A 21,525-nucleotide genomic window follows, 5' to 3' on the forward strand; every position below is an offset into this window, starting at 1 on the left:
AAATTGTATAATCCAATGATTAACCCCCTTTTGCCCCATACATTCACATCCCTCTACTTCCAGCCTCTCTCACCCCTCCTGGATCCTTTTACTCATTCTACAATAACAGTCTTATACAATATTTAAGCAAATATCAATTTTAATCATAGAATAATATGCAATGAACAAAGTTATAGCTTATTTAAGTGTAATATCTCTTAGCTTATGTGAATACTAACAGTAAGTGAACTGACTCAATCCCACAAGGACAAATATTGTATAAAACCATTATTGTAGAATGAGTATGAGAATCCAAGGGGCAGGGGAGGGTAGAAGCAGAGGGATTAGGATGTGGAAGGGGATGTGTCTTACTCATGGGCTTGTACAATTTGGTGGAGGGCTGAGGGAAATTGGAAGAATCTGGTCTGAAAAACAATGTATTCAAAGTTTGTAAATATACTAGTATAATTAAAAAATTGTTTTGTAATGTCTTTCTATATAGCATTGCAACATTGTCAGTTACATTGTTTTACTAATAATGGAAACCTTAAATTATTTTTCTCTTTAATTACTACTTTAGTCTCAAAAAATGTATTGACACAGACTCACAAATATTAATCACTACCTGAAGCATTTTCTGCAGAAGTTCAAGGACTGCAGTCTCCATTATGGACTGAAGGTCAACATCAAGAAAACATAGATTTTCTTTGCAGATGTTATTAATTAAATTAACAAAGTCATGCTGAAACAGAAGGGTCCTAATTGCTCATTTATAAACAAGGATAGTTATAGAAATAAGGTCAAACACAGGAGGAAGATGTCTCTACAAATGAGAGACTATTCAGCAATGCATAGACTCCCAGAGCAGAACAACACAAAAAAAGAAATTCTCCTGGAGCCAACTCATCTCTCATTGGGAACTCATAGCTCATCCTCCAGGGAGTTTTCAGAGACTATAAGTCTCACAGTAGGAGATTGCCCACTTAATAAATGGCATTTATTGTTGTGACCCATTGCTCATCCATAGTCATTGTATGGTGACTTGCAAGCTGCTATGATGCTGGATGCCACTGATATTTCAGATACCACTAGGGCCACCAAGGTGAACAGGGTTCAACAGAGCTCTCAGACTAGGAAGAAAGGCCTGGCAACTGACTTCTGAAAGTTAGCAGGTGAAGACGCTATGGATCACAGCATGTCACTGTCTAACTTTCTTGCTTTGGACATGTCATTAGGAAGGATCAATTGCTAGAGCAGAAGGCCAGCAAGGAAGAGAGAGAGAATCCTGATGAAATGGGCTGGAACAGTAAGCACAAGCATGGGCTTGAACATGCCCATAGCGATAGTGAGAAGGGAGCCGGACTCAGCAACAATGGATTCTATTGTACACAAGGTCACAGTGAGTCAGAGTTAACTGCTCCAGACTTCAGACACTAGCTGCACATTCAGGGCTCCACAGGACCACCCTCTCTTCTGCCCTGCTGGCTACCAGATTGCTTAACTAACACAACAACAACAGCATTGTTATGATGAGAAGAAGTATCAATTCAAAATTTATCTGGTTGTAAAATTATGCACATTGATTATCAATCTCAAATAATATTTGCTTACCCATAAAGCTTGGAGGAACATGAGTTCATTACACTTTTAAAAGCATTTCTTGCTGACATCCCAAGGAGTTTGGAATGAAAGTATTACAAGGATCTCTTTGAAAGCACAGGGAAACTAAAGAACAGCATACAAACACTTTCTGTTCTCAGATACAGAAGGGAATAGCATTTTTTAGGACTCCTCCCAGCCACGTTTATTTGGAAGAGACAATGCCAGAGTGTGCTGTTGGTCGCAGTGGAACGGCTTGCCTTTAAATAAGGAATTGTTTAATTGGATTGATTTTGTCTTGGCACATATAAGGTAGTGCTTGCCGAGGGAAAACATTCCAGGCTTGGAGAGTTGCCTGCGCTTCCTTGGTGAGCCACTGGTAAACCTCTAGCAGGGGTAATAATTTTAGATGGTTAATATTTGCTATTTGTTAAAAATAGCCTGGCCACATCCCTTCATTAGGAGAAAGGCAATACGTTTTTGCTCCTGGCAGTGTACATTTTTCTGCTGGAACAATCTGAAGGCTGTGGGACCGAAATCTCCAAACCATGCATTTCTATCTAGTAGGATGGTAAGGAAGAAAGATACAGCACTGTTTGTTTGTCCTTTGGTGAAGTGAGAAACCCAGGCATATGGGCAACTTTTAAAGAACACTTTATTTCCTTGCAGTAGATTTGAAATCTTGCATGAGCCACGGAAAGACAGTGCTTTGCTGAGACCTGGCTATGTCCTTCTTGCTCGTGTTAGACATCAGATCTCAACAGCTGGCTTCTTCTTTTCCTTCCTTATGCATGAGGGCCCACACAGGGTTTGGATTATGGAAAACAAATTGTTGGATATTAGGAATGAAAATGCAGCTTTCTTTGCTCCTCTAGAGTGAGAAGACTAAAACTGGTACACAATCCTTTAAATGTGAAGAGTTTATTAAAGAATAAACTCTGAAGAGGAAGTTCCTGGACCAGATGGATTGATAGGGTGACTGCTGCAATGAACTTTTGTGTGTCAGGAAGTGTGAGGATGGCACAGGATAGAACAGGGTTCAGATCTTTTGTTTATACGGTCGTTTTGAGTTGTACTCAACTCACTGGCACCTAACAACAGCATATATTTTCTGGTTGACCACACACATTGTTTTTAGTTTTTTTTATTCTGCTGCTTATAAAAGCCTTTTTTCCTTTAAGGGGAAATTGTTTACAGGTTGATGTCTACCACTTATGTGCAAAAATTTCCTAACCATATTTTTTTTGGTACTCATTTGCCAGGATGATTAATTTAACTCATTGTAGTTATATAAGGGTCAAAGTAGATATGTACTCTGTAAGGTTTCCAATGACTGATTTTTTTTAAAAAAAAAAAAGGACGATCACCAGGACTTTTTTTTGAGTTACCTCTGGTGGCTTTGAACCTCCAACCTTTTGGTAGAATTATATGTTATTTTAATCTTTTTTCAATTATTTCATGTTATATTTGCATTTTTCCATATCATATTGGAACCCCTCACATAGTAATATATATGCACAGTTTTATATTCTGTCCTTTATTATAATAACTGCTTTTCTTTTTAGTCTTTATGATATCTACAATGACTTAGACAGGTTTGAAGTTAGCAACACATTCCTCTAGATTGCCAAGTCTGCCCAAGACTGCAGACACTAGCTGTAAATGCAGGAGCCCACGGGACTTGGTACCCAGCTGTGTATCAATTTGAGGGTCCTCATGAACTCTCTCACGTTTGATAATTTTCTAGGATGACTCAGAGAATCCCAGAAAGTGTTATAATTCTAGTTTTATATCTGTTGTTGTTATTATGTGCTGACTTTTAGCTGACTCTGCAGTGGCTTTTCAGAGATTGTAAGTCACGTGGGAGGAGATCACCTATCTTTCTCTAGCAGAGTCGCTGATCCTTCAAACAGCCTTGTCCACAGAATCATTGCTGACCCGGTAGGCCACCAGAGCTCTCTTTCGTTATATCAGAGGGATGAAAGTCAAAATGAACCAAAGGAAGAGACACATGAAGTGGAATTAGGAACTGGGAGTTCCAAATTCTGTGTTTTTAGGGTTGTATTATTCTTCTAGTGTTGAAATGTAGCAGTATATTTTAGGAGTATTACCAACTTATGAGGCTCATCCAAGTTTGTTGATCTCACTGGACTTTTACTGGGGATTTATTCCCTAGAAACGATTTATCAAATCACCATGGATATAATTGAACTCTATCTCCGTCCTCTCCTCTCCTTGGAAGTTTAATTTTTATCACATAGCTCTCCAAGTCCCAACCTCTAATCGTATGTTCAGTTTCTCTGGTGTGGCAAGCTCCTGTCCTTACCATAAACTATCCAGAGGCCCGCCATGAGTCATCAGCAGGCACTGTGTGAAGGAGCCACCAGGACAAGCAATGAAACATTGTAATACTTGGAAAATTCCAAGTGTTTGAAGGTTATGCCCCTAAGAGCTGAGACAAAGACCAGGTTTCTTAACGTTAATGGTTCATAACATGTCTGTTTTAATGATGCCGAGCTAGTATGTGGAGTGACTTCATCATTGATGATAATAAACCCCCAGATGAGGCAAACCAAATAGTTGGTAGTTTTAAACTCCGAGATGCTTCAGAAGAACATCTAGACAGTTTGAAAAGCTACAGCCTTTGAAAATAGAACACAATTGTACTCTGACACATAAGGGTTGCTGGACAAATCATCCACGATACTGGACCCTATGAAGAAAAGAATGTGTTAGCAGGATCACAGGAAAACTCAACAACCTGTGTTATGCAGGTGACACAACCTTAATTACTATAAGTTAGGAGGATTTGAAGTGCTTACTATAGCTCAACACCAAGAAAGCAAAAATTCTCAGCACTGGACCAATAAATAACTTCATGATAGATGGAGAAAAGATGGAAATTGTCAACTATTTCATCTTACTTGGGTTAACAGTTGACACCATTGGTACCAGCGGTCAGGAGATCCTGAGACGTGTTGTATTGGGGCAAGTCTGTAGTCAGGGAACTCTCCAAATTACTGAGGATCAATGATGCCAGCTTGAAAACTAAGGTGTACCTAATTCAGGCCATGTTCCTTTCAATTATTTGCTACACAATCTGAAATCTAGACAGTGACTAAGGATGTTGTTGTTAGGTGCTGTTGAGTCAATTATGACTCACAGTGACCCTGTGAACAGGAGGAGAATTGATGCCGTTGGGCTGTGGTGATGGAGAAGAATGCTGAATATCCCATGAACTGCCAGAAGAATAATTTTATGTCTTGAAGGAATTGCAGTCAGAATGTTTCTTGGAGGCAAAGATGACAAAGCTTTATCTCACATACTTTGGGCCTGATTGTAGGAGAAACTATTCCTTGGGAAGGGCTATAATGCTTGGAAAGATGGAGCATAGGTGAAAGAGGAAGACTCTCAGAAGATGGATTGATATGGTGATTGTAGCAGTGAGCACATGTCAGAAATGATGAAGATGGCACCAGATAGGTCAGGGTTCCTACCTCTTGTTCATAGAGTCACTGTAAGTTAACTTGGCAGCACCTAACAGTAACAACATGAGTCAGAAATAGATTTTACAACAATTTTTTTCTTTTTGTATTGTCCTATTTTTAGGTTAGGGAATTCTGGTAGCTTAGTGGTTAGGAATTCTGTTCCTAACACAAAGGCACACGGTTCAACTCCATTAGCTGCGCTGAGAAAGATGGGCAGTTTCTTTCTCTGTGATTTACTGCTTCTGTAAAACCACTGAAGGGTCAGCAATGAGCTGGTTCCAACTTAATAGTACATAACAATAACAACATATTTAGGTTAGGAAGTTCTGGTGGCCGAGTGGGTAAGTAATTTTAATGCGTACTCAAAAGCAGGCAGTTTGAATTCACCAGCTATTCTGCAGAAGGATGGGCAATCTGTGTGATTGAAAACCCACTGCAGGGTAGCTATGAATCGGTTCTGACTCAATGGCTTATACCAACACCAATATTTAGTTTGCTTGCAACTTCCTTTTCCCCCCAATGTAAATACTGCCCCAGCATTTTGAGAACATTTCATTATCTATCATGTAATGAATCACCTTCCTGGAATAGATCAAATACTACCTGGATGAACAAATACTATTATATGACCTTGGTGAAAGGATTGTTATGCCAGGTGCATCATTTAGTTCTTTCCTGTGTTACCTCATGTCTTCACAAATTTCCAGCCTTTTAGATTGCTTATTGCTTTTGCAATAAGACATAAGGCTGAGGTTGATTTTTTTTTTAGTGCATAATTTGTGTCCACATTTCTCATAGTGCTGACAATAGCAGGTTTACCATTAACAGACACAGATGCAGAAATGCAAAAAAAGAAAACGTGCAAATTTCTTTCTACTGAAGTTAGGGGGAGCTCTGCTGGCCTAGTGACAAGAAATCTGATGGTCTAGTGCTAAGAAGCTGCACTGCAATCCCAAAGGCACATACTTCAAATCTGCTAGCTGCTTCCCTGGGGAAAAATGGACAGAAAACCTGCTGGAAGGTCAGCTGTGAGTCAGTTCTGACATGATGACACACACCAATGACAATAACACAGTTAATTTAGTTTTTCAAGGTAAACTGCCAAATGTAAGTAACATTCATGCAGTTTGAAACTGGTTACTTTATAGTGATTATTAAGTCAAATTTAAGGTTTTTATTTCTCCTTACCCCTGGAAGTGACCCAAACACTGAGGGGTCTTTACATTCTAAGCTGTAGACCATCCTGGCCTTGATAAGGCTATCAGGTCCATGTGCCATCCTGGAGCTCTTGCTAACCCTTCCTTGTGGTCTTGCCTTGGCTTCTTGCTGTGGTGCTAGCTGCACCCTTCAGACTTCTCTATGACTCCAGGTGATAGCTGCCCCCATCAGTATTCACCCACTCTCTCAGCCTCCTACAAGCAGCAGATTAATTCAGGGCTTACCATCTTCCCTGCCTATGCTCTGAGAAATCACACAACAGTCTCTTTGATAACTCCATCCATACGTCTTCCAGACTGTGGGGATCTTGTTATTTTCTGTTGGTTTCAGCACTTTTACTCCCATCCCTCACCCCATGTGCAAGGGCTTGTCCTGTCCCTACTAAATCCTGTCTCAGCCTGCTGGTCAAACTCCTAATCTTTTTCCTGTGGAGATCAATAGCTCTTCTACCATTTTGAATTTTCCCTTCTATTTGTGATTAAGGTACAAATGATCTTTAATGTCTTCAGATTTTCTGTTTGTCTTAGGATCCTCTAAACAATCAGAATCTGATTGCTTATATATCTGATAATCTGATATGTGATGATTCTCTAGCAGATTTTCAGAGGCAATAAATTGCATAGAAGACTGCTCATCTTTCTTCCATGGAACAACTACTGGATTTGAACTGCTTACTTTTGTGTTGGCAGCAGAAATCCTTGCCACCAGGGACTTTTCCAACTCATAGTGATCCTCTGTACAAGAGTACTAAACTATACGCTACCCGTTTCTGCACCATCATAATCATTGCTGTGTTTGAGCCCATTGCTGCAGTCACTGTCAATCAATTTCATTCAAAGTCTCCCTCTGTTTCACTAACCCTCTACCAAGCATGATGTTCTTCTCTGAGGACTGATCCTTACTGACAACGTGCCCAAAGTATGGCTTCTAAGGAGCCAGCTCTCTGGCTGCATTTCTTATAAGACAGATCTGTTTGTCCCTCCAGTGATGCCACTCCTCCTTCCAACTGTCTTATAGAGGCACTATAAATTGCGATTGACTTGATTATTATTTGTTATAGTCTATATACATATTTATATTGTTGTTGTTATTATTTGTTGTGTACCATTGGGTCAGAACTGACTCATAGCTGACCCTCCAATGGGGTTTTTAGAGGAAGTAAGTCACACGGGAGGAGATTCCTCATTTTTTTTTTTGAGATTTTAATGAAAGTTTATTGAGAACTTGGATTTCCATTCATTCATTGTTGCCCATTTTCCTCCCTACCCACTCCTGCCACAGAATGACTTTTTTACTGTAGAACATTTGGTGAATTTGAACTATGTACCTTTGGGTTGGCAGCACAGTTCCATACCAGTAAACCACCAGAGCTCCCTGCTCACATATATGTGTCAATTCAAAACCAGAGAGAGAGGGAGGGAGAGAGAGAGAGAGAGAAGAGAAGGGGAGGGGAGGGGAGGGGAGAGGGCGGAGAGAGAGCAGAGAAGAGAAGATTGGTTAACTGTGAAGAAGTGGCTTATGTGTTTGTGGGGGGATTGGCAAGTCCATAAGTCTGGCAACAGTCTAACAACTCCTGCATGAGAATTCTGCAAAAATATCTATTTCTAGTCTGGAGACAGAACATAATGGAAGGAAACTCTGTTTTCAACTGGTTGATTGATTGCCTTACATTAGATTACATTATGGGAAGGTAATTATGTTACATTAAATTACATTATAGAAGAGCAACTAGGCTAGTCTTTGGCCTAACCACAGCTATGGTTTGTAGCCTGGCCAAGCTGACACATAAAAGTAACCATTATACTCTTGATCTCTGAAGACAAACTTTAGGGAAATTTTTTTTTGCAAATTTTTGGAAACTGCTTTGATTTTCAGATTTGTCTTAACTTTCTATTTACTAAACTCTGCATATGACCTGCAAAGCTTATAGAAATTGAATTTCCCTAGACCCATTGTGTGGTTACTAAGTCAATACATCTCCTTGAGGATCTTCCTCTTTTTACCTAATTCTCTATTTTTACAAGCTTAATAATGAGATGGACTGATTCAGTGACTAGGGCGATGGGGGTAGGTGTGTCGAAGACAATGAGATTGGAGCAGTATAGAGCAGGGTTTAGGGTTGTTGCACATAGGATCACTATGAGTTGTAGGCGACTCGATGGCACATAACAACAACAACAACAACAACAATGCCCTTTTCCAGAGACTGATTCCTCCTGATAACATGTCTGAATTATGTGAGAAGAAATCTCACCATCTTTGCTTCAAGGGAGCACTCTGTTTGCACTTCTTCCAAGTCACAGTCAATATTCTTCACCAATACTACAATTCAAAGAGGCCAGTCTGTCTTTGTTCTTCCTTATTCAATGTCTAACTTTCACATGCCTATGAAGCTATTGAAAGTACTATAGTTGAGTCATGCATACCTTAGTCTTTACAGTGATATCTGTGTTCTTTAACATTTTAAAGAGGACCTTTGTAGCACATTTTACAAATTCAGTATGTTCTTGGTTCCTCTACTGCTGCTCCCCTGGGTGTTGATTCAATTAAAAGGAAATACTTGACAATTTCAGCCTGTCTCCATCTACCATGACATTGCAGATTGGTCCAGTAATGAGAACTTTTTTGTGCTATTTATGTTGACAAGTTGGCTTAACTCACAGCAACCTTATAGACAACAGAATGAAACATTTCCTGGTCCTGTGTCATCCTCAAAATCACCAGCCTAGTTGAATTGATTGTTGGCGCTCTTGCCCATTTGGTCTGACGTAGGTCTCCTGTTGCTTTTGTTGGTACTCCGATCCTTCAACGTGATGTACTCTTACAATGATTGATCCATCCTGATGATGTGTCCAAAGAAAATAATTTAGATACTGTGTTTTTATGATCTGACTAATATCTGGAAAGTAGATTATCAGACTTCTCTTCCTAATCTGTCTCAGTCTGAGAGGTCTGCTGAAACCTGTCCAACTTGGGAGACTTCATACTTTTATTTTTCAAGATAAAAATACTGACATTTATTAGACATTCATAAGAGACTATGAAAGGGTCAGGACAGACGGACACAGTTTTATTTATTTATTTATTTTTTTGGTTTGTTTTATTATTTTTGTGTGAGTGTACCGTCAAATCAGATCTGACTGGTACAGGAGGAGATTGTCCCTCCTTCCTCGGCAGAGCATCAGGTGGATTCGAACCGTGCGCCTCTGGGAATGTAGTTGCAGCTCCTTGCCACTAGGCAATCAGAGCTCCCCGGACACAGTTTTTTTTATCTTACAAAAGGGTTTCTATATCTTTGTTTGCAGAGAGTGGGGTTTAAACAGCTTATTAGTGCATTTTTTCTAATGGATGTATGGTTACTTTTGGCCATCTCTTTATCTTGTCCTTGAGTCTGTTGTTTTGCCACATTCCTTTAGAGTCTGTTTTTATTGTCATATAGCCACATTCCTTGAGGGTCAGTTTCTATTATTATATTGCCACAGTCTTTGTTAAAACCAGTTGTTTGATCCCCTTTGTCAGCATGCCCTTTGCCATTCTCTGTCATTAATGATAATTAGTGACTGAAATGGAAAAATGGGAAACAGTGAGGATGGGGTAGTAATTGGAAAACAGGGGCTTGGTGAGAGGAATGAGGCTGGAAAGAATTGAATGACTGAATTTTGTATTTACAATGATTTATTCATTGCAAATCCCACCCTTTTTTTGAGAGAGAGAGCTATAGAAGCTTTATTAAGGGGGCTCCCAGGTGGGATTCCTTGGTCTGGAAAGACCAGGGAAAAACCGTGCCCTAAGGTGGGTTGGGGCAGATTTTTATAGTAAGAATCTTTAGGGAGGAAAGGGAGGGGCATTCCATTGTGATGTAGCCAGGTGGGCAAGGCCTTTCATTCCCTTTGTTGACATGTTGATCCTTAATTCTCCTTCTTTGACCTTGGTTTGGGCCTGATATACCAGCCTCTTTAGTAAGAAAAAGGTTATATATCTCTATCTAGCTACTTCCTGCTGAGCAGGGGTGAAGATCTGGGGCTCAGAGGCTGGATTGGGATGGCCCAGGACCAGTAGTCAAGGGAGAATATGGATGTCACAGCACCTGGCTCAAGTTGGTAATTTCTTTTATTTGCTACCTGAAGGGTGAACTGGGCTTTGGCAGTAGTGATGATGTTGTCAAACCTGGGCATCTTCAGTCTTCAGTGGCCAGGCCTAAGAGGTTGGCCAGGAAGGGGACCAGGTTTGGTGGTGAGGCTGCTCTGTCGTGGCTAGGTGTCAAAGGGCAGTCAGCCTTCCAATAGCCTGCTGCTGCTGGCTATAATGCAGTTATCAGGGTTTCAGCCTTTTTTTGTTTCTTTTTTATATCAGGGGCTGATTGAGTGAGAAAATGAGTACTAGGACAGTGGCCCTTGCTGGGGAGGTAGGTAATTATACAGGGTTTTTAGTGTCTGCAGCAGTAAACTGGCAGAGGGAAAGAAGGCTGCTAAAAATCTCAAGACAGAATGACTTATACTAGTGTCCAGAAGAAAGTAAATCCTTTTTACTGGTAAGGTCTATCTTAATGACTAGTTTGTATCTAATTTCTAGCTGCTATTTTTTAAGTTCAGTTCTGAGCTCTGGCTGAAAAATTTAGAATGGGTAGAAAATGCTTTAAGGAAAAAAGGAAATAGAATACTTGTTTTAGTAAAAGAGAGAAAGAAGGATGTTGTTGGATAGAGTTTATATTTTATAGGAGTTGGTTGGCTAAGTTTTCATTGAGGGTAATGTGCTGGAGTAGGGTAGGGGTGGGTTAGGAGAAGGGCTCTGTTGGTATTTTAAATAATAAAGCCATAGCTGTCAACACCACAATAACATGGAAGTCACCCCTGCAGGTCAAACTGACAGATAGATAGTAGCTCTAAAAACTAAAGTTGGATACCACTTAGAAGCAAGGATATAGTTAGGACATGTTGGCAGGAGGTACCAGTCCTTGGAAGAGGATATCATGCTGGGAAAGTAGAGGGTCAGACAAAATGAAGAGGACTCTGAAAAGAATGGGCTCAAGTGTATCAGGGATTGTTGAGGATGGTGCAGGATAGGACAAGGTTCAGATCTGTTGTTCCTAGAGTCATTTTGAGTCTAGTTGACTTAATGGCTGGCACTTAATGAGAGCAGCAACAGCTATTGCAATATTTCAGAGGAAAGGAGTGGAGTGGAGATCTTAACTCATCCTATGCAACGTTGGTCATGGGATCTATCTGTTCATGATTACTGAGTTGGGTGAAGGAATTCTTGTCAACTCATGTTGACATGTGATTGTGAACACAAAGAAATTCATATCACCCTCAAGTGTGTATCTTAAACACACACACACACACACACACACACACACTACAAAACTTTTTTATATTATGATTTAAGTCAGTTTACATAGTGAATTGGATTTCCATTCAATAGTCAATACATAGGTTTCATGATTTTATTGCTATTTCCACATTGTAATAGCCCTCTTCCCGTCTTTTTTCTCATTTCTAATCAGCCTTCTTTCCTATCACTTCTTGTTTTCTGACCCTTTGATCACCTGGGCAAATACTATCCTTTTGCATGATTGGTTGTACTAAAGAATATTGTTCTCCTTGGTCCTATTGGTCACCTCACAGGCCTGCCTATTGTTTAGTAGGAAGTTGAGTCTTGGCTGTGATTTCCGTTCCAGTCTTTTTTTTTTTAAATTATTGGTTTGCATTTAATCATTCATCTACATCGTGTTTTGTACATGTGCTTTGAATTTTCTACAATCATTAATATACATTATTTTTTATATCATTATTTTATTCTTTATCAGACCAAATTATGGACTGCATTTATACTTCCTTTTCTGTGAATCTTTGTATCATAATATCTGGGTTATACATTTTACTTGATATAATTACCATTGTTCTATTGCTGTTGTCACCTCATCTTTTCAAGTCCCCATTGAGCCTTTCCCACTACTTCACCGCCCCACCCGCCCACTAACCTCTGCTAGCCCAGTGATTTTCCCCCTTCTCCTTTTTCTTCCTCTTCTCCTTTTCCTTTTTTGAACATTAATACATGTCTTGCTCAACTGTCCTCCTGTTTTCACAGTAGTGGCCTTATACAATATTTGCCCTTATGTGACTGAGATATTTCTCTCAGCATAATGCTCTCTAGTCAATTCCAATCTTTTCCTTTTTTTAGGTTTATTAGTGAAAGAATAAATACAGATAGGCAAGCACAGCATACTATCTTAGTTCCAATTTTGAAAAGTGACTAAGGACTGTAGTCTTGGGGCATTCCACCAATCCTTCGATACCATTTGAGAATGAAGAGCTGCTGTATTTCTGCCAGAACACACCTGCTAGAATTAAGTTAGTCTTCGATGTTTTCAGTTCTCTTTGGAACAGTTTACCATGACATATGCAGCCAGCTAACCATGGCTCATTCCTGGGAAGGGGGTGTTGGAGGAGACTGTGTCTGTGTTGTTGTTGTCATTATGTACCATTGAGTGGGAACTGACCCATAACTGACCCTCAGCATATTTTTGTAGGCAGTTAATTGCATGGAAGATTTTCCTTCTTTCCCCTTTGGAGGAGCAACTGGTAGATGCAAGCCACATGCCTTTGGGTTGGCCGTGCAATTCCTTACCACTAAGCTACTAGCATTTCTCTACTGATCATAGGGTTTTCAGGTGTCAGTTTGAGGACTAAGGTGTGTCTGACTCAGGCCATGTTTTTTCCAATCACTTGCTGTGCATCTGAGAACAATGAATAGGGATGTTAGAAGAATTGATGCCTTTAAGTTGTGGTATTGGAGAAGAGCTCTGAACATCCCCATGGAGAGCAAAAAGAACAAATAAATATGTCTTGGGGAGGGTGCAGCTGAAGTGCTCTTTGGGCATATTGCTAGGAGAAGCTATTCCTTGGAAAGGGACATGATACTTGGAAGGGTGAAGTGTCAGTGAAGGAGAGGAAGACTCTCAATCAAATGAATTGACACAATGACTAATGCAGTGGGCCCTAGTGTGTCAGGAAAGGTGAAGATATCACAGGATTGTATGGGGTTTGGATTTACTGTTCATAGGGTTGCTATGAGTCACACTTGACTCTAGTGCTATGAGTTGCTATGAGACACACTTGACAACAACAACAACAACAACCAATTAACAACAAGAAGCTACTGTCACCCCCCTGTGTTGCATTTCATCAGTTCTTCAATCTTTAGTTGTGTGACATGTTCCATTAACAACTAAAGGGAAAATGTTTTGGTTAGATGTAGCATCCAAGACCATTAGAGCCAAGATCAATTAGAGACCAAGTTGTCTCAACCATATATTGTGCAAATAAAATAATTAAAGCCCAAAGCATGTAAGTCTCTTTTTCTAAATTTGAGAGTAGAGGAGACAATATCTGGCTCACTGCTCTCCAGTACCTGTCAAATTGGGTTAACTGGCAAACTTTGCAGGACAAATCTATGACTTACCTGTATCTGCCCAGGTGATGTTGTGTACCTTCATGTCAGAATCGTCCCATAGCTGATATTCCAGTGGGTTTTCAGAGGCAGTCAACCACACAGAAGGAGATTGGCCATCTTTTTCCTGTGCAGCAGCCAGTGGATTCTAACCACCTACTTTTGGCTGCACAGTGCCTTACCACTAAGCCAACAGAGCTTCCACTGTAATACCTTAGTATTTAAACTTGGATATTTAACCTATTAGAGATTATAGAGTGACTGAAAATCAGGTTCTTTTCAGTGTCCAAGTGAGTTTCCCTTCTTTTTCAATTACTAGGATAAAAAGTTACAGCACAGTTTTCTAAAAATGTGGCACACTTTCTTGGAGATAAGTCCGGAATGGTTTTGAAGAAAATTAAGCCAGCTTGGTAGCTCGTGGGGAGGCCTGCCTGTATTAGTTGAGGGATGGCTTCTGGGCCTGCGTGTTAATCTTAAATCTATTGTATCTCATTTCCAACTCACATTGTACACAGGCCAGCAGCCTCCTTGTCCTTTATTTGTGTTTTTATCTTCATTCTAGGAAAACCACATCAGGAACTATGTTTCCTAGAATGAAAAACAAGCATGTCAGTTTTAAGAGTAAGGTATGCTTGCTGTAAGCCATGATATTTTCAATTGCTTCTGATGCAACTGAAAGTTGTTTGGTCTTCTTTGGAAGACCAAAGAAGCATTGATGCCTTTGGATTGTGGTATTGGCAAGGAGTACTGAATATCCCATGGACTGCCAAAAGAACTAACAAGATGATCTTGGAGAAAGGGCTACAGGAGTACTCCTTAGAGGCTAGGATGAGGAAACTTTGGGCGTGATATCAGGGCGGACCAGTCTGTAGAAAAAGACATAATACTGGGAATGGTAGATTCAGTGAAGGAGAGGAAGACCTTCAACAAGATTGGCTTGAGCATGACAGATTGTGGTGGCACAGGACAGGGCAAGGTTTAGATCTGTTATTCCTGAGGTCGCTATGAGTGGTAATCTATTCAAAGGACCTAACAACAATGCACCTGGGTGTTCTGTGGGCTTCATTTCTATGCTCATCTCTATAGTAGTTGCAATTTGCATAGATCATCATTAGAGGAGCTGGACTTTATGAAGAAGAGTGTGACATCAGAATTGAAGGAAGAGTTATCAACTTGTGCAGATGACACAACCTTGCTTGCTGAAAGCAAGGAGGATTTGAGACGCTTGCTATAGAGGATCAAGAACTACAGCCTTTGACGAGGATTACATCTCAACATCAAGGAAACAGAAAAAAAACCCCAAAAAACCCTCACCAGTGGGCCAATAGACAGCATCATGATAGATGGAGAAAAGATAGAGTTGTCAATTATTTAATCTTGCTTGGATCCACAATCAATATCCTTGGTACCAGCAGTGAAGATATGTATAGCATCAATAGATAAAATCTGTTGTCAGAGATCACTCCAGAGTCCTGAAGAGCAATGATATCAGTTTAAAGACTAATATGCTCCTGATTCAAACCAAACCTTTCCAATTATTTTGCAGCTGAGAGCTGGACAATGAATAAAGACGACAGGAGGATAGATGCCTTTGACTTGTGGAGAAGAGTGCTGAGTATATAATGAACTGCCAAAAGAACAAACAGATATGTCTTGGGCAAAGTGCAGGCAGAGCACTTACCAGAGGTGAATATGATGAAGCTTCCCCTCATGTACTTTGAGCAACCAAAGTCTTTCTTGAAGGTAAAGATAGTGAAGCTTCATCTCACATATTTTGGGCATGCTGTTGGGAGAGGCTATTCCTTGGAAGTAGACATTGTACTTGGTCAGTGAAGGAGAAGAAGACCCTCAGGAAATTGATTGATAAAGTGTTTGTGGCAATGGACTCAATCATTTTGGGGAGGATAAGGATGGTGTAGACTAGGACATAGTTCAGATCATAGTCTTGAAGTCGCTATGAGTCATACTTGACTCACTGGCATTTAACAGAAATATTGGTGTTGTCAGTCTGTTAGAATATTACAATCTCCTGAGAGTTTTAAAAGTTTGAATGTCAGGCTAATTAAATCAGAATCATAGGGATTAGGGCCCATGCATCAGTAATTTAAGACATTTTTAGCTGCCTGATTCCCCCATGCAGGCCAGGAGCTGGCTTGTGTTGGGGTGCTAACCAGAAGGTCAGTGATTTGAATTCACCAGCTACTCAACTAGAGAAAGATGGGCAGAATCCTTCCATAAAGACTTACAGTCTCAGGATACTCTGATGTGTCAATCTGAGTCTCATCCTCCTTAGTTAGAAAACTTCTCATTTATGTTAGATCTTACTGTCTGTTCCCAAAGAGTTGGTTCTGACATATGATGACTTTATATATAACCAGAATGCGGCATGATTCTTTGCCCCCCCTCATGATCAAGTGACCAATGTTTGAGCCAGTTCTATGCTGTGTCTAAAAGGTGCAGAATATATATTCACTGAGTATAGTAAGAATGGCAATGCTTACTTTCATCCTCTGTTAGATTATAAAATCCTTGCAGGCAAGGCAAGTGTCGTACTATCTTTTTTCCAATTCTAGAGACTGCTCGAATTTGAGCTTAAATCACAAACCCCTGGGAACCTGTTAAAATCCAGATTCCTGAGCCCATCTAGAAATACTTCCCTCAGTGGGTCTAGGCAGGGAAGGAGGTGCAGCAGGGGCTAAGATTGTGCATTTCTACTAATTCCAGATGTTGTTAATGCTGTTGCTCTGGGGACCAAGTCCTGAGGCTCACTGCTGTATCCCCAAATCCCTCCTTATGTGCAAAAATGTTCAGTATTTACTGTTCAGACCCAAAGGCATGAAACAAATCTCTCTGTGGCCACTACCTTGGATTGATATTGACTAGGCTGTGTGCTGCTCCCTGGACTGTGAACCTGAAAGCACACAGGTCATTGATCTCCTTACAATGATCATAACTTTCTGCTTTTCCGTTTGCCAATATATCTAGCTTTTAAACCTTGTTAAGATGGTTCTTTTTCTCTATGGTGTGCATGGACTCCAGAGAGCTCTTGGTTATGCGTTTAGTCTAGGTAAAAAGATCAGAGCAGATAAGGTAGGAGTAGCATCACAGTTCACTTTATCTGTCTTCCAAGGTAGAAAGAAAAAGTCATCAGAGATAGGAACCTACTTTTTAAAAAAAGACTTGAAGAATGATCTCTAAATATAAGACAACCTTAATACAGTTTTCTAGAATGAAACAAAAAAATCGCTGAGCATATTTTTTATTTGTTATATATAAGTATTCCAGGATCTTGTTTCTTTTTACTGAGAAAGCCAGTGATCTCAGATAAAGCTGATGGCCCCGCTACCTTTAGCCCTTACCCTTGAGTGTAGCCAACAGGAATTACACTAACACCTACAGTTTATTATAGTGAGAAAAACCAGTGGCACCTAAGTTGACAGTTTATTGCATATTCAATCTCTTTTTATTAAGTTCCTTGTAAAAGTGAATTGAGACCAGAGTTTTTATTCTGAATACTCTGAATAGTTTCAATTACTTTTTTAGTTTTAGTGGATACTTCTTGTTGTTATGGGCCATCAAGTCACCTGTGACTCATAGGAACCCTATACAGGAGCTCAGAAACCTGCCCTATCTGAGCCAGTCTCACTGACTCCGACACACCTACCCCCATTACCCCAGTTACTGTGTCAGTCTTCCTTTCCTGTGATATCCCTCCACCCTTCCAAGCAGGATGTCCTTCCCCAAAGACTGTTCCCTCCTGGCCATGTGTCCAATGTATGTGAGATATAGCTTCAAAATCTTTGCCTCCAAGGAGAAACTTGGTCTCATCCTCTTCGAGACAGATCTGCATGTTCTCTTGGCAGTCCATAGTATGTTTAAAACTCTTCACCAACACCACAACTCAAAGGCATTGATTCTTCTGTCATCCTTAGTCATTGTCCAGCTCTCTGATGCATAGCAAGTAATTGCAAAGACCATGGCCTGGATCAGGCTCTTCAGTATGATTTTTCCAGTGAAATTTCCTGACTGCTGGTGCTGAGAGTGTTGAATGTAGAGCCAAGCAAGTGGAAATTCTTATCAACCCCATTCTCTTCTGCATCTGTCATGGTGCTGCCTCGGGGCACAGTGATGAGAATCTTTTTCTTCTTGATGCTGAGCTTCAATCTATTAAAAACTATAGTCTTTAACTTTTGCAGGTCTTCCTCACTTTCAGCAAGCAAGGCTGTTAAACATTTAATGTATTTGTGGTTTGATTTCTGTATAATTAAACCACAAGAAACATGGTAGACTATTTGTTAGTCTGTTTGTTGTTTTTGTTGTTGCTGTTGTTGGTGAATGTTATCTAGTTGACTGCAACTCATAAGAACCTATGAACAATAGATCTGAACCTTGCCCTATCCTGCACCATCCTCATAATCTCCACACTGCTCAAGCCCATTGCTGTAGTCACTACGTCAATGTATCTCTTTGAAGGTCTTCCTCTTCTTCACTTACACGCTACCTTTCTGAGGTGTCTTTTTCCAAGGACTGGTTCCTCCTGAAAATATGCCCAAAGTATGTGAGACAAAGTTTTACTATTCTTGCCTCTAAGGAACACCCTGGTTGCACTTTTTCATTTATTCTCTTGGCAGTCCATGAATACTCAGTACTTCTCAAATTAAATCTATTAAGTTTCCTTATGGTTTATTATGTTATTTCTTTTGGTAAATATTCTAGGGAGAATGGTCACTGAGCTTTTTCTAGGGATTTAGTGCTAACTATATAATCAGACGGTTTGGCACTAGAAGTGTAATGCAAGGCTGTTTGTCTTTTTGTGGGTCTTTAGTAACATATCTTAAATTAGAGAGGTTTCCTAGTTTATTTGATGCCCATTTGAAAGGGGAAAACTTTTTAGAACTAGAAGACAATTGATAATGATTTTAGAGAAATATTTCCTTTCCTTTCAGAAGATACCCATTTTGTAGCTCTTGATTTTATTATCATTGGCCTGATCTTAGGGTGTTTCTCATTGCTGTTGAGTCAAAACTCAGCTTTCAGCAGACTTTCAGAGGTTGTAAATCACATGGGAGACTATACGTCATCTTTCTCCCATAGAGCTGTCAGTGGATTTGAACTACTAGAGTGCCACCACCTTTTGATTAGCAGCCCAACTACCTATGGATTGATACCAGATCTTAGAGTAGGGCTGGGAACTGGGGAAGATGAGGAGATGCAGAAGGAGCACTTCATAATTATCTTGGACCCTTTTCATGTTTGTATATAAGGGATACCTGGATAGTACAAATAGGACTTTTCACTCCCTAGAAGGTTGGAGGTTTGAGATTATCCAATGGCACTTTGGAAGAAAGACATGATAACCTACTTTTTTTTTTTTAAAAATCAGCCCCTTGTAAGCCTGTGTAGAGCACAATGCTACCTGACATACATGAGGCCACTAGGAGTCGAAGTCAACTTGATGGCAACTGTTTTTTTTTTTTTTGTGGGTGGATAAGCAACCAGGCCAATCTGAAAGTGCTGGAAAAGAAATGGTTGGATCCACCACTAATTATACTATTACTGTCAGCATTTCATATGTCTTCAAATGAATGTTCTGCAAAGGGAACAGTCAATCTCAGCCCTGATCTGGAAATCTAGGGGAGAAAAAGAATAGAAAAAAAAATCACCAAATGCACAACCTAATAGAGGCCTTCTTCATTCTCTCTTTTGTCCCCAATAGGTGAATTTTGTGGCCTGCCAGCTTTTTGCTTTGTTTGCTGCTTTCTGGTTTCGCCTCTACTTGAGACCTGGTAAAACCAGCCCTGATGTCCGACACGCTTTTGCTACCATTTTTGGCATCTATTTAGTTATCTTTTGTTTTGGTTGGTGAGTATGGGTCTCACAAACTTTCATATTTATAATGTGGCTACTTGTGCCTATGTTTTCTTCATTTCCTATGCGCTAAGATAAGAAGTGTATGATTTTTCCTCTTGTAAAATAATGAGAATATTGAAGGTGCCTCCACTGTTAACAACTTGATACCTCTGTGGTTATGAACAACCTAGACCAAATGACTAGCAACCCATTAGAAGTCAAAGCGGTGTGATTTTTTTCCTTAAAATTAGATGTTAGCATAATTCTTCCTGGTTGACATGTAAATAAGATGTTATAAGAACTTACTCAACCACCCTCAAGGGGGAACTTTTCCTACATGTTGTGGGTGATGGTGCCTTTTAATTCATTTCCGCTAGAGACAGTGGTTGTTGTTGTTGTTGTGTACCGTAGAGTCAGAACTGACCCATAACTGACCCTCTGGTGGGTTTTCAGAGGCAGTTAATCACATGGGAGGAGATTCCCATCCTTCTTCTGTGGAGCAGCTGGTGGCCTTGAACCATGTGCCTTTGGGATTGCAGTGTAGCTTCTTGCCACTAGGCCACCAGAGCTCCCTGTGTGATGGTGGTTAGTCAGAAATTTAATTGAGGAGAACATAGAACAGGTTTTAGCGCAGATCTTGAGGGCTGTGAGTCATTCTCTGACAGAGAAAATTCTGTAGGCTAGGCTGGGCTTTTCTCTATCAGGCAAGCTATGCAAATGCCCTGAGTGCTACTTCTTAGAGGAGAGGGTTTAGGGTCCAAGATTTCTAGAAATCAGGAAAGCTCAAGATTTATCCAGAATACAAGAATGTTTCTTAAACAGAAATCTGGCAAAGAATGAGTATTTTGAATTAGACAAAGAGGTAAAATTATTCATGTCTAGGGAAACCCGGATTTGATAGTTATAAAAGAGATAAAAACAAAATCGTGAAGAATGAACTCTTTTCTTGTGAACACTTATTTTATGTGTAACATGCATAAGCCTTCCATTTATAGATTACTAACATTGCTACCATTGTAATTAGCAGTATGTCTTGACTCTCTACAGTCATTTCAAGATATAGTATCCTAAATATTAATCATATAAACCAAAATACCCTTATTTTCTTTTACATAAACATAGTTTAACTGGCCACTTGCTTTCTCATGGAGGTGGAATGGAGTAGACAATATAAATGGCCAACAGATGTGTTAACTGGAGAGAGATTCAATGTCTTTCTCCCTCCTTTATGTCTTCCAGGTATTCGATACATCTTTTTGTGCTGGTGTTAATGTGCTATGGAATCATGGCCACTGCTAGCGTGGCCAACATTCACAGGTAGGCCTGAGAATGAAGAATGCAAGAGTGGCTTTCTGTGCTTTTTGAAGTACATTTCCCAGGTCAAAGACTAACTTCCCCTTTCTTTTTTCTCTTGACAAATGGTGTACCTTAAGTACTTTAGAGTATCAGGAAGAGGAATAAGGATCCCTAAAAAGAGTCTTTAGAGAAAGCTTTATGTAAATGATGGAATGCAAATTGCGCATCATGAGGAATAGTGTATCAGGATTAAGCTCAAATGCATGTATGTAATAGAAAATCCAGGTTAAGAATGATTTAAGATGGTGTATTTGTCAGAAGGGGGCCAGTCTTTGGAAAAGGACATTATACTGGGAAAGTTAAAGTGCCAGAGATAAAAAGGAACATCCTCAACAAGGTGGATTGACACAGGGACTGTGACAAATGAGCTCAAGTGTATCACATTTGGGGAGGATGGAGCAGAGGGCAGGGTTCAGATATGTTCATGGAGTTGCTAAGAGTTGTAGTCAACTTGTTGGCACATTAGCAACAACAACAACAATAGCAACATAACTAGTATCTAATTTTGAAATATTTCCATCATTTCACAAATAAATCCTGTAATTCTCTTTGGTAGCTGATAATCTACTTTCTTTTTGTATGAATT

The 21,525-nt window shown here is 39.9% G+C and overlaps 1 protein-coding gene across 1 annotated transcript in view; it reads left to right on the forward strand.

Moving 5' to 3' along the window:
* The window catches only part of MBOAT1 (membrane bound O-acyltransferase domain containing 1), a 176,269-nt gene that overhangs the window by 69,774 nt on the left and 84,970 nt on the right, over positions 1–21,525 (forward strand). The window contains exons 2-3 of the mRNA XM_006888660.1: positions 19,450–19,595; positions 20,823–20,900. Coding sequence (XP_006888722.1) covers positions 19,450–19,595; positions 20,823–20,900 — 224 coding nt within the window. The remainder of the gene's footprint in view (positions 1–19,449; positions 19,596–20,822; positions 20,901–21,525) is intronic.

This window comes from Elephantulus edwardii, unplaced genomic scaffold (assembly GCF_000299155.1).
Source record: "Elephantulus edwardii isolate Elephantulus edwardi_28Jun2011 unplaced genomic scaffold, EleEdw1.0 scaffold00070, whole genome shotgun sequence".
In the NCBI taxonomy this organism is placed as follows: Eukaryota; Metazoa; Chordata; class Mammalia; order Macroscelidea; family Macroscelididae; genus Elephantulus; species Elephantulus edwardii.